The 13,863-nt window shown below is 34.9% G+C and overlaps 2 protein-coding genes across 12 annotated transcripts in view; both read right to left on the bottom strand.

Annotated features, from left to right (window-relative positions):
* LOC125650138 (basement membrane-specific heparan sulfate proteoglycan core protein-like) overlaps positions 1-13,863 on the bottom strand; it is a 251,179-nt gene that overhangs the window by 129,933 nt on the left and 107,383 nt on the right. For 7 of the 11 annotated variants that reach the window (XM_056153518.1, XM_056153520.1, XM_056153516.1 and 4 more), the window contains 3 exons: positions 2,833-2,943; positions 2,424-2,534; positions 1,867-1,986 (listed from right to left, as the gene is read on the bottom strand). In XM_056153518.1, coding sequence (XP_056009493.1) covers positions 1,867-1,986; positions 2,424-2,534; positions 2,833-2,943 — 342 coding nt within the window. The remainder of the gene's footprint in view (positions 1-1,866; positions 1,987-2,423; positions 2,535-2,832; positions 2,944-13,863) is intronic. The other 4 variants (XM_056153536.1, XM_056153545.1, XM_056153543.1 and 1 more) reach the window with 1 other exon arrangement.
* On the bottom strand, positions 10,833-13,852 carry LOC130051599 (uncharacterized). Its single transcript, XM_056153673.1, has 2 exons — positions 13,728-13,852; positions 10,833-13,045 (listed from the first exon to the last, which is right to left on the bottom strand). The coding sequence occupies exons 1-2, from the start codon at positions 13,770-13,772 to the stop codon at positions 11,804-11,806; spliced, it is 1,287 nt and encodes a 428-aa protein (XP_056009648.1). The 5' UTR covers positions 13,773-13,852; the 3' UTR covers positions 10,833-11,803.

Raw genomic sequence — 13,863 nt, 5'->3', positions numbered from 1 at the left:
TACATCTTGATTAGGTAAACGGACTTATCTGTAGTCATAATCAGTGTGCCAAGAATGGCCTAACATTCGGTATGAAACACGTCAGACAGCATTTGACCCAATGATAGGTTGTATTGGCAAACTAGATCGTTATAATGACCATAGAATTTGTGAAATGCTGACATTAACAAGAGGTACTGTGAGCAATGCTCACTAAGAATACCCCCCGCTTACCCCAATCTCCCAAAGGGTGTTGGTAATAGGTATAAACTACCTCTTTTCTGAGTGTAAAAAACAAATGGCATAACAAACCGAACCATATTGCTACTTTGATGTCCAGTGCGTGTGACCTTTGACCTTTTGACCCCAAAAATTGATAGGGAACATCTTCATCCCATGGGTAGTCCATATGTATGATATGGTGACGGTAGGTGGAAAGGATAACGCTTTAGAGCCCGGAAACCATATTGCTACTTCGATGTCCAGTGCGCTTGACCTTTGACCTTTTGACCCCAAAATCAATAGGGAACATCTTCATCCCATGGGTAGTCCATATGTATGATATGGTGACGGTAGGTGGAAAGGATAACGCTTTAGAGCCCGGAAACCATATTGCTACTTCGATGTCCAGTGCGCTTGACCTTTGGACCCCAAAATCGATAGGGAACATCTTCATCCCATGGGTAGTCCATATGTATGATATGGCGACGGTAGGTAGAAAGGATAATGCTTTAGAGCCCGGAAACCATTGCATCTACAGACGGACGGACGGACGGACAACCTGATTCCAGTATACCCCCCCCCCCCCCCCACACACACAACTTGTTGCGGGGGGGTATAAAAATGAGACTGTTGGAACCCCTACACCATCAACTTGTTTGTCAGTAGCCTGCTTCGATTTAAAGATTGACCATAAGCAGAACAAGCTCTTGCGTATTGAATCAGTTGGGAGATATAAACACCATATGCATGTGTAAACTGTTGAATATGCAGTGGGGTTAATTAACATCAGCAACAGATAGATTGCATATACAGGTACTACCAAATCAATTGACTTCAAAGAAACAAGCTTCCTCATAGAATTGTTGAAAAATAAATGACAAAAACGATAAATAAAAACCAATTTATTTCTGATACATATTTTTGCTGCTTGTAAATATACTTAACAACATTTCCATGTTGCCTTTGTTCATTAATTACACTACCGTCCAACTTTTAAGAAATTAGCTACAGCTGATTTGGTAGTTGGGGAAAACTTGATAAATAAATAACAGAAAGTTCAACAAATCAATTTTTTTATTTGTCTTGCTGAATGTACTTGTCAAATTTTCGATTTACTTCTAAACTGTCTTATGGGTACTAGTTTAGGTTTCGATAAGCTGACCACAAGTTTTGACAATTATGGTGGACAATGCAATAAACAAGGAGAAAATACTAGGTTTGTTTCCGGAGTATTTTTATATAATCAGTTATTGAATAATAACAACTCACATTAAGCCTCAGTCAATATAAAGAGAGCTACAACAGCAAAAATGGTCACTGGTGACCTGAACTTAAGCCAGAAAAAAGGGACGATTCTTTCAGTCCTTTAGATATTGTGCTAAACCCACTTTTTGGGTTAAAATTCCTCAAAAAAAAAACCCACAATATATGATACTTTATGGTATGTTCTACAGTCAAACACTTGAATTCAACAAACAGAGGAATTACAAAGAGACAGGTTCTGGGTTAGACAAAATTTACACTCCATATCATTCCAGTTAAAACTCAAATTCTCTCCTGAAGTAGAAATACATTCAACTGGCAACAGTGAACTGACATCCAGACAAGACAAATAACTCACAGGTACACAGAAACTCATCCGAGCAGACAAGACAAATAACTCACAGGTACACAGAAACTCATCAGAGCCGTCAGGGCAGTCAAAATAACCATCACATTGTTTGATGGATTCCACACAGCCCCCCACTGTGCACAGAAACTCGAAGGGGCTACAGTTCTCTCCTTCTTATAGACACAAGCACATGTAAAAAAACAAAAACATGGACACAACATGTTCACATGCCATAACCCGACATGTTATTAATACTCATTAAACAAATATTCACAATTACATTATCGTGTCGCACTTAATCAAATATGATAAATGGACAATTTGTACTTCACACAACACCAGCATTCAAAAAGTCCTGTATAATATTGTGACAAACTGTAGAATTCTTGTTTTTAAGAAAAAGAATTGAATTGTAGACTTGGAATTTTGTGATGGACAACCAGAAACCTATATTTCACATACATAAAAATGAGAGACCGATAGACCTTGATTATTACTTGAGTATCATACAACGTACAACGTGGCCCAAACAAATATTTCTTACTTCAATTCAAGCCATAATTTTTTAATTTGTAATCATCAATAGACAATAAAAGTGTTTGATACTTACGACAGTCACTTTCATCACTACCATCTTGACAATCTCGACGTCTGTTACAACGATCAGTTCGTGGAACACACTTTCCATCCGAAATGCAAGTGAATTCATCAGAACGACAGCCTAAAAATTGTAATCAATAGATCTAATACTACATATATATTCATTCTAGCTTGAAAACAAACCTATATAGGACAGATGCATGGACTTGCATGATTAAAATATCAATATGCCCACAACTTTGATTGTGGGGCATAAAATAATATATTGTCATATATACCAATGATTCAGTATTTCCTCATCATTCTATATAAAAAAAAAAATTTACCATATTGGAACTTAACTGACAAACCCTAAACTGCACAAAATTATTCTTACAATTTTTAATATCTTTCTGATTCCTATCAGTTTACAAACTTACTACATCCACTTTCATCAGAGCCATCAAAGCAATCTTTGATTCTGTCACATTGCTTTCGAATGTCAATACACTGCCCACTGGCACACGTAAACTCACTGGTCTTAGAACAAGCTACAAGAAACCGGGACAATCATTACAACATTCAAAGGAGAAATGACAACATTCGACATATTTTACAAATACATAACAATAAAAATAACTTTCCTGCAAAGAATGGAAACTTCCAAGTTATATACTGTGTACTCACATGCATTACAATACAATTCAGCATCCACATGGAGTAGTTATAATTTATAGAACAAGAACTCTTCAGAGCAAGATTTGTTTGTGAAACACTAATGCCCCTGTATGGCAGCAAAGTAATTCTGGTACCCAACGAAAGGTTTTCTCACAGGTAATACACATGTGAACAATGAAAGCCCCAATCACCATCTATTCAAAAGTTATGGCCAAGGTTAAAGTTTTTGTGGACAGACTAACATACAGACAGACAGACCAAAAACTGTATGCCCCGAATCTCTGATTACAGGGGCATAAAAAGAGAGAAAGCCAGTGAATAACATAATTTTGGAATGTATAGTTTCTAAGGAACAAATGTCAATTTTCACAGGCTCCCAGGTAATTTATCTTTTTTTATACCCCATCCCCCTTTATATATTTCAAATCATGTTTTCCTTTTTTGTGCTTTCACTGGCTTCAGTAGACACCGTCAACTGGATTATAAATTGAAGTTCTAGGAACCCAACTAAAAAATTCCAATATAACCAAAATTCAATATAAAAAATGTGACAGAAAAATTGCCTAAATTAAATTGTTACACGTCTTATCTAGTGGTACTGGGCAGAACATGCATATCTATAAAATAAAACTAGAAATAATCACACACGTTCCCCCTCAGAAGATATCTAATATGCCTTCTGATCCATTCACAGGGTTTTATTTTATACTTCTCATGCACAATCAGCAATAACAAAAAAATCATGAAATGAAAATTTCAAAATCAAAATGTGAGTGAAGAAGCGGGTCAGTCATTTTGGTACTATTCTATCAGTGGTTACTAGGAACAGATATACACTTACGGCAATTCATCTCATCTGACCTATCTACACAGTCGGCAAAACCATCACAAACCATCGAGACATTTACACACTGATGATCAAAACGACACGTAAACTGGGAAGCACTGTCACATTTTCCTGGAGAGTCACACACAACAATTATTACCAACACACACTAACACAACTCATTATGTCTTTTATGCAATGTCTTGCTTCAAAAATGTTCTCTGTATACATATCAAATTCAAAAACAGAATCCAATATATAAAAGTAAAATAGGCTCCCAGGCCATACCTTTACCTGTTAATCCCTAGCAATATACTCATCATCAGTGTTCAAGCTAGGACACACCCTTGTACCATCGTCATATTTTTGTTGCAAATATGACATTATCATTTTAACATTATTACAGGAGGCCAGTGGGCCACAAACCTCAACTTCTTTGTATAAATCAATGTGTAAAACTTTAAACTCCTATTGAGGCCTTGGGCTTTGAAGAAACCTGATTCTAAAACAAGATTTGAAAAAAAATATCCTACATGTAAAACTTTCAAGACCCTATCATGGTTGAACCATTTCTCAAAAAATTTACCTTAGGCAATATGAGGTTACCTGCTTATCAATTTGAAAAAATTATCATGGGAGCCATGGGCCTTGATGGTCACCTAAGTATGACACAACAAAACATAAATTAGAAGTTCTGAATTTTGATGGTGCACTGAGTGCAACTTTAAGAGGTTGGATCCAACTATCCAAATAAATCTATCATACATGTATAAATCAAATGTTCGAAATACGACATCTCTATCTATAACAAATTGTGGGATATTACATGTATATGAATTAAAATCAAAGGAATTAACTCATGCCTGTATAACTCCTACACTCTAGATCTGTGTAATCTGGCAAATTTCTGTGGAACCAGAGGCATCCATAACAGACAAATTATACTCATCAATACTTCAATTTTGAAAGATTTTAAGTTTTTTCAGTTCATAATTTATTAGTATCATTCCCGAGGCCTGAATATCCAACCCAGAGACCAAGAAATACACAATGTTGAAAAGGCCTCCATGTTTATCTTAGAAGTTTGTCTCCTTGCTGTCCTGGAGTAGGTGGAAAAGGGATTTTTAAAGATAGCATCATCTATTTAGACTTTGACTCTGCTCCTCAGCCCCAGAGGGGTTAGGTACCATAAAATTCGGAATCTTTGTTGCCCCTAACCCATAGATACTATACACCAAATTTGGTAAAAATTGACCTTGTAGTATTTGAGAAGTTGAAAATGTTATCGCATGACGGAAGACAGGCACAGATCGTAATAAGTCACCTGAAGTGGAATAAAAATCGCTAAAACGCATCAAAAATGCATATGGCCGAGTTGCAGTTTGGAAAATTATGCACGATTGCATTCACAAAGTAAAAATATGCACGTATTTAATATAGTTTATAAGTATGAAGCTTTGAATGGCCGCAATAGATATTTAGTGTGATAATGACCTTGACCTTTGGATTTCAAAAGCAACTCATCAGGATTTGAAGTCTGATAAACATGCACCAGCAAGTACATGTATAAAAGTTAGAGGCAAGCTCAAATCTACAATATATAGTGAAAAAGAGACCTTGACCTTTTGACCTCAAAATAAATAGGAACATCCCTTAGCTAAAGAAAATGGCATTTTCCCATTTTATTTCCATTCATTCAGCATTTTCCAGCCATTTTTCATTTCAAAAACATTTTTCCTACATTTCTCTATCTTTGAATTTTCCAAAACCATTTTCTCATAACCATTTAAAAACCATTTTTCTTGGAAAATGCTTTTCAAATGGTAAATTGGCACATTTTATATCCATTTACTTGAGCAAATGGGGAAAAAATGCCTGTTTCACTATCCACTTTGCTTAAGCTAGCCATTTTTCTCCCATTTTTTTTCTGAAACATTTTAAATGAGAAAATGGTTAGTTTTAGGAACATATATACCTTTAGTTTTCAGCTATCATTTCTTAACACTTATAAAGATTCTACATTTAGAACTAATGATAAAGACTGTACATGTTTTATACAAATTTATTCAATATTTCTGTTCATCAATGTACATTGCTAACCTACACTTTGACAACAGAATTAGTCTCTGTCATACCTATTTGGAGATGGACAAACATATGTCTTCCCATGTGCTTTAACAATGTTATTTACATTTGTTATACATGAAATAGGAATCATATCCAATTTTTCAGGACATTCCACTTGCCATACACAACCAACAGACTGTATCTTTTTAAAATAATTCACTAATGCTAAGTTAACAGGTTCCTGATTTCTTTTTAAGCATTGATAAAATGCTATAACTGTACAAAATTGCATTTCTCCACTTATGGCACAAGTTACAACATTTTGCTGTCTTTTTTGTAGCCTTTCATACTCCTTGCCATATACATAAAAACCTTTTCTATACATATCAATTCTGTTAAAAACTTTAACTTCTTTTTCTATAATGCCAAATTTTCTTGCAAGGGTTAGCTCTATTGGAGTTAACACTTTCACATTTGCACTCCCAATTGGCCTAATCCCATCTTCTATTTCATCTTCATACTTGTGCCTTCCTGTAACACTGTCAGTTAGTTCATTGTAAAGTGATAAAACTTGTTCATCTGCACTATCTTTAAGAAAAATATTGTACATTATTGGAGGTACCTTTAACATGTTTATAATATTTGATTGCGCCCATGACAAAAGGTCCTTATGGCTTATTTAAGAGAACAAAGAAATAACGTCACAAAGATTTGACGTTACGTAGGCCTAGAGTGCCATACGTAAAGATGCATATGTACACGCACATGATTCAAAACCACGTGTTAGATTTAATCATATTTATAAGATATGCACGCTTTAAACCAAACCAAAAAGACAATTTGGAAACAATAGGTTTGAATGAAATATTGATAGAATTTATGATATTTAATTTTAAGAATCTGAATGTTCTGCGACGGTTTCTTTCGGCAGCGGACCGGCAAAAATAAAACATGTAGGTAACAGCAGATATTGCAGCGCAATTCCATGAAGGTTCATCTAAGATTGTGTTTATTTCTTTGAACAATTAATCCTGAATGAGTCTGAGGTAAAAAAAAAAAAAACAATTCATAATTTTCAATACAAAAGTTTAATCCACTTTCTAAAAATTTATGATCCGCCTCGGCTGCGGCAATGTGTACACTGTCAAGTCGATGTTGAACAAACAATTTGTGATACATCCCCAATTTATTAGGTTATACCCTATCATAATTCATTATTTGTTATACATAATTTACAGAGTAGTAAAAAGTCATGAAAAACTTGAATATTTTTGGGTTTAGAAGATTCTGTATGAAAAATTTGCGCGTCTGGTAATTCTATTTATAAATACAAGAGAGATAACTCTTTGACAATAACTTAGTTACTGAGGTACCCCAAAGGAAAATGAAAGGTGAAGATAACAATCATCGAACAGTGATAAATCTCATAAATCCAGTAAGCAATTAAATAGATAGGCCTAGTTGGGCAAACACGGACCCCTGGACACTGAATTGATGTGTTAATTTAACCAAATATGAAAAGTTCACTTGCTAGTCACATGTTTATTAAACAATTATTAGCAGATGCAAATATGTCACATTAGCCAGTGGCGGATTTAATGGGGGCGCAGCCGGCGCGCGCCCCCACTAAAATTTTCAAATTTAAGGTAAATAGTTTAGAAAAAATGTAAACGATAAAAGAAGCAATAATATCTTCCACTTTCGGAGAAATGAATGACCAAATCTTTTGATTTATTAAATTACTTTTATTGGGAGAACTTCATTTTTTCTTTAAAAAAAAAAACCTAAAATTTGCGTCATTTTATTAATTTCGCCCGATCAAAAAATGACAAAAAAATAGTGAAAAGGACTACATATATGAGACATATTTCACGCCTCATAAAAACTGTAAAATCCAGGAGCTTCCGGGGGCTCGCCCCCTGAGCTCCCATCAAGGTCGCCCTGGACCCATTAGGGGCCTCAAGACGGCCCCACACCCCCTGTCTAAAAAAAGTGAGCCCCCTTTTACCGCGATTCCTGGATCCGCCCCTGTTAGCAGATTTGAAGTCAGATTGTGCAATCTTTGTAACATATATTTAGGATTTATATCTCTTTCCGGTCTTATAAATTCATTTGAAGCCGACATTAAGGGTTTTCGGAAGACGAATAAGTTATTAACACATTTACAGTCATTGGTCTTTTGACGGTTTCTGACACATTTTAGGCCTATACTTTTCCAAAGGGGGGGGGGGGCAGCTAGCGGGAATGTTCGGGAAAAAAGAAATTTAAAGAACGCAGAGGAATTTTGAATAATTATTGACAAGCAAGCAAAATAAAAAAAAAAATTAAATCATATTTTTTTTAAAAACCCACCCAAATGCATGGGTATAAGAATTGAAACCTAAATCGTGTTATCATTCCCTAACTTCGAATGCAAAATATTTGGGGTAAGTAAAAACAAAGAAAAGATTAACTTATCAAAAAATAGGACACCTTCCCCTCCCTACCTCCACCCTGGTTCTACGTGGCTAGTTTTTAGAATATAATTCAGGAAGCATTGATTTAAGATATCGAAAACAAATACTCACTGAAAATAGAGAAATTGATTTTTTGAAGAAAAAAAGACAACTACAAAAAGAAAAATAATGATAAAACACAACCAAAAAAAGAAAAAAGAAAAAAATAGAAAGAAAAGAAAAGAAAAAAATGATTTTGATACTCGTTTAATATTTACCCCCTTTGAAGACTGTTGACAATACATTGACTATCAACGATATCGATAATAAAACATACTTTGGCAATATTTTTCTCATTTGTAAGACTGTCTTCGTGTGCTACTTGTTTGTTAGACTGTGTATGTCGGTCAAGTTTCATTAGGTGGGGTTTTGTTCTTTGTTTTTTTTTTGGGGGGGGGTGTCCTAGTTGTTTTCTGCACCAGAGTGGTTTGTTAAAGAATGTTTAATTACCCGTGTGTGTCAGAGTGTTTAATTACTCATGTGCGTCAGAGTGTTTAATTACCCGTGTGTGTCAAGGTGTTTAATTACCCGTGTGTGTCATAGTGTTTAATTGCCCGTGTGTGTCAGAGTGTTTAATTGCCCGTGTGTCAGAGTGTTTAATTGCCCGTGTGTGTCAGTGTTTAATTACATGTACCAGTATGCGTCAGGGTGTTTAATTATCTGACGTGTGTGTCAGAGTGTTTGATTACATGTACCAGTATGCGTCAGGATGCTTAATTATCTGTGGGTGTTTAATTATCTGACGTGTGTGTCAGAGTGTTTGATTACATGTACCAGTATGCGTCAGGATGTTTAATTATCTGTGTGTGTCAGAGTATTTAATTGCCCATGTGTCACTCAGGGTGTTTAATTGACCGTGTGTGTCAGAGGGTTTGTTTTTTAGAGTGTTTAATTGACCGTGTGTAAATAAAAGTGCTCACTAGAGAGTGCATCGGTGAGGTGTTCACTTCATAAGCTAAAATCCAAGAAGCTAGAGTGAATAAAGCGATATGTTTTACAAATGTTTTGAGTACCATGTAGTGAATTTCTTACAAAAATATCAGGATATTTAAAAGTGTTCAGTTGTAGGTGAGAAGTTATAATGTGTTCGTTTGGTACATTTTACATGTTAATGTATGTTGTGTCTGCGTGTGAGAGAGAGAGAGAGAGAGAGAGAGAGAGAGAGAGAGAGAGAGAGATGTGCATGTTTTTTTCCACTTGACCCCTAAGGGTAGATGTCGTAAGTTTTCTCTCTGTTGCATGGCTTTCTGCATGCTGCACGATTTCCGTGGGTTTGGGCAAATTCGATTACTTTTAACTTTACTTTCGCAGTAAACGAGTGACGTAATTTACCCATCTTAAATGCAGTTATGTTTGAATTCCCCGTTTCACTACCATTTAATTTTTTCTTTACAGACAGAGCATTAATTGTTTACGGCACCAATTAAACTTTTGGCTTTGATTATCATCATTTTGATAATTACCGAGTGGGGTTGATACATGTATACTGCACCTTTGTACATCATTTTTCGCAGCTTCGGTAGTTTGTCAATTACAACACATTGAATGCCCATTCAATATTTTGAATTTATGTATATAACGTCGGCTATATGATTTGAAGTTTAAACGAAGAAAATATATAGTTTGTTAAATTTTTAATAGAAATGCTACAAAATCTCGTGCTTTACTGAAATCTACATTTCTCCCAGAAGATACTCAGTGAAGATTACCGCTATAAGGCATGATTGCCATTTCTTAAAATGTAGCTCCGCTGTATTGAGGACTTACATTATTTCCACATAGAATTCTAGTGAAATTAATCGCAAATAATAAAATCAAGATTGGTAAGAATTTTTGCCGCGTATTATACACACGAGCTGCGATTCTTCCTCAATTCTCAGACTCAAAAAGGGGGTGCGTATCAAATAGCAATGCGTATTTTATTCGGCAAAATACGGTATATTTCATGTTTTTGGTTTTTTTAAAAAAACTAAAACAGTGAAAAGCTAATTTTCCTTAAAGTCGTGAGTATCACATGAAAGTTGTGAAATTTATTTCCATTTAAACCCATTAAAAGTGCCTAAACATTTGAGCTTCTTTTTTTCACACAATACACACACAAACAATTAAGGAAATGAAATTAAGACTTAAAACACCTTGTTTATTTCAGATTAAATGTTGTTCTATGGAATGACGCCAAGAACGTCATGACGTTACGCTGATGCTATAGAATATATGTGCTTCAAACGCAGAAAAATACGTCTTAGAAGTGAAAGAGGGCTATAAAATTACATATTTTGAATCATCTACCTATTATCTATCAGAATCTGCTAAAAAGTGAAAATGGGTAAAAATTGCCATAAGGGCCCTTTTGTCATGGGCGCAATCATTTGTCAATTGTGTATCAACCCCTTGCGTACCATGAATATGTTTAACAATAAAACCATTGAGATCTTCAAATATAAAACAATTATTTACAAACAATGGTCCTGTTTCTCGCACACATTCAACAAGATGAACTAACTGATGTTGATTTAAAGTTAGATATCGTTTTCCATACAAATATTGATACTGTTCTACAAAAAGAAGCAGCGCTCTTTCAACTGTTTCTAATTCCTCATTACTAATTCCCTCTTTTGAAAGAATGAATATGGATCTAGCCAACAAACAAAAATGTACAAAGTATGGTCCAGACAGTATCCCCTCAAGAAGTGGAATGCCCCAATACAGCAAAAAATTTCTGTATTCTGAGGATTTCCAATGGGCTATTTCATCAATTGACCTTGGTATTCGTGTCACAAAAATAGCAGGTTTTATATTTCTTAACATGTCATTTACTTGACTCCTTAAATGAAAGAATGAAAATTCTTTTGATTTGTTTTTCTTATCAAACCATAAAGTAAGCATTTGTTTAACAGTACCCAAACATACACCATGCATATAGTCTATAACACAACTTTTGACAGGATCAAAATGTTTTAAGTACATGAACCAGAACTTTCCTTTGTGTCCATTAACTGTACATTTTGATTCATTGTTTAAGACTTTTTCAACAGCAGACTGTGCATCTCTATCGATCGTTTCTTTGCTGCGGGGAGGGCCTTTTGGATTTGACTCATCATAAGGAAATATATGAGAAATTCCTCCTGTTTCATGTTTGTGAGTTTCTCCTTTTTGTAAACAAAACCAACAACTGTATTCACCATTAAACTGATTACAGTTATATACCAGTGCTCTTGCAGGAAGGTCACATGTACATGTTAAAAGAATGCATTTGCATAAAAAACTGTTGCCATCACTGTCAATAAAGTTATGTCCTCTTGATTCCAAATACTGCATTTCACTGAAAAGTGGTTTGAAGAATGACTACATCTGTGGTTTTTTGTTTGAAATCCAAACACCATAAAGCAATGCATTCTGTCGTCGTTTTCGCTGAGAAAGTGGGAGTTCATTGACTAGCATATACACAGGCCAAATACTTACATTTGATGACTTGAAAAGAGGTGCACCGTCGGTGTTTAATGAAAATGATAAATTGTTTTTGTTGCTAAGAATTCCATTATTTTCAAAGAATTTTTTGTACAAATTTCCATCATATATGTCACTTAATTTACTCTTAAAATTGTGTTCGTAGTGTTGAAATCTATGCTTTCTAACAGAATTGCAAAAATCAGGGGTTTTCCAAAGAGAAGTTAATTGAGACACTAATTTGATTTGTAAGAAATAAGCCATTGCTCCAGTTTGAGTCAAAGATTTTTTGCAAGATGGACATTGTTTACTGTGTTTTTCTACCACTGTGTAACAATAATTACAGTGAAATATTATGTTTGGTAAGGCACCACAAGAGAATCTTTTGATAAAATTTCTAAAGTGGTACAAACTACCCATCAGTCGATTGCAGTGTGGTAAAATACAAGCCATAAACTTTAGCAAGTATGATACTGCTTCATCTGGTAGACGGAATCTTATAACAAAACAGCATATGAGTAACACAACTACACCAACGGAATGACGAGAATTTTCAAATAAAGGGATCTCACTTTGATCTTTGATCTTTATCTCCTCTTCTTCTTTGGAACAAGTTTGCAAAATTTCATCTGAAATAATTTGTCCTATATGTTCTATCTCTATTCCGTCATATTCAGTGTATGTAGAAGTAAAGTCATCCTCATTTGCCAACAAATCACTGTCCCTCAATTTTGCTTCTTCATGAAAGGCAAATAAAATCTCATCAAACTGTTCATCAAAAGCATTATTTGACTCAGCACATTCCATTGCTGGTTCATCTTGACCATGCTGTTCAACACGTTGATGCTGTTCATCTTCAACATTTTGTGAAATGGTGACATTGACACATTCTGTCACAGATGAAGTGCAATTCAAACTGTCATACAATTCATCTGAGTTGTTGTTTCTGTGCTCAGAATTTTCATCTGTAACAAATGCACCACTTGCTTGGGATTCAGATTCTGTTTTGTTCATTTTGATTTCATGTTGTGAATTGTTTACTGTTTCAAGTACTTCTGCATGTTCTGCAAGTTGTGCATCTGCACTGCAGGCTAAGCTGCTTTCAACTACTTCAAGTTGTCCACTTGGTGTTGAATTCACCTGTAAAAAAAATAACAATGTATTTGAAATTTAATTTATTAACACATAAAGTTTAATTTTCAATTTGGTGTGAATTTTGATATCAATTTAGTTCATAATATAAATATTGGGTTTTAAAGGGTTGATTTCAAACTATTGTGTTTAAATTCTCTTATTTTAGAATTATGAACCTCATTTCTTTTACATGCATGGTGGATCTATACTTGTAAACATTCAAGGCTAATATACATATTCCGCATTCTATATATTTTAAGAAATTGAATAAGAGAAGAAGAAATACATACATTAGTCCAGCTTTATCTATAACTGTACTATCAGTGGCAGTATTAAGCCTTAGCATCGTTTTTTTCTAACAACCCCCCCCCCCCCCCCCCCCCCCGCAAATTGATGTTTTAGTTGTTTTTCCAATGCCCAGCAAGATCCCTCTACATTTAGTTGGATTGAATCCGACCTTTTGATGGCCTTTTTTCATTTATCATCATGGTTATAGAATACCAGGCTCAACAATATGACCCCCCCCCCCTTCTAATATGTCTGCTATAGCTTTCATGTTCTCACCACATTCTAGACAGAATCAACTTCAAAAGCACATATTTTCATTACAAAGAAAAATATGTAGTATAATTATCTCTAATCCCTGCCATATAACTAATTAATATTCGTAACACGTATATAGTCCTACCTTATCTTTTCTTTTGCGGTATCTCTTTTTCGGTGGGGTCTCCATCGCGTTCTTGCGCCGTAACAACTTTATACCTACCGGAAATCAGCGCCTTCAACATAGGAGAGCGCACTGGCGGGAGATTCTAGCTTAACAC

This window comes from Ostrea edulis, chromosome 1, assembly GCF_947568905.1.
Source record: "Ostrea edulis chromosome 1, xbOstEdul1.1, whole genome shotgun sequence".
In the NCBI taxonomy this organism is placed as follows: Eukaryota; Metazoa; Mollusca; class Bivalvia; order Ostreida; family Ostreidae; genus Ostrea; species Ostrea edulis.
Note: the sequence above shows the minus strand (reverse complement) of the source record. Positions and strands in the feature narration are given on the sequence as shown.

Bases quoted from the DNA above. Each gene is read 5' to 3' on its own strand.
- LOC130051599 (XM_056153673.1), bottom strand. From the start codon at position 13,772: ATGGAGACCCCACCGAAAAAGAGATACCGCAAAAGAAAAGATAAG. The intron at 13,046-13,727 runs GTAGGACTATAT...TTTTTTTTACAG, and splicing joins ACCGCAAAAGAAAAGATAAG to GTGAATTCAACACCAAGTGG.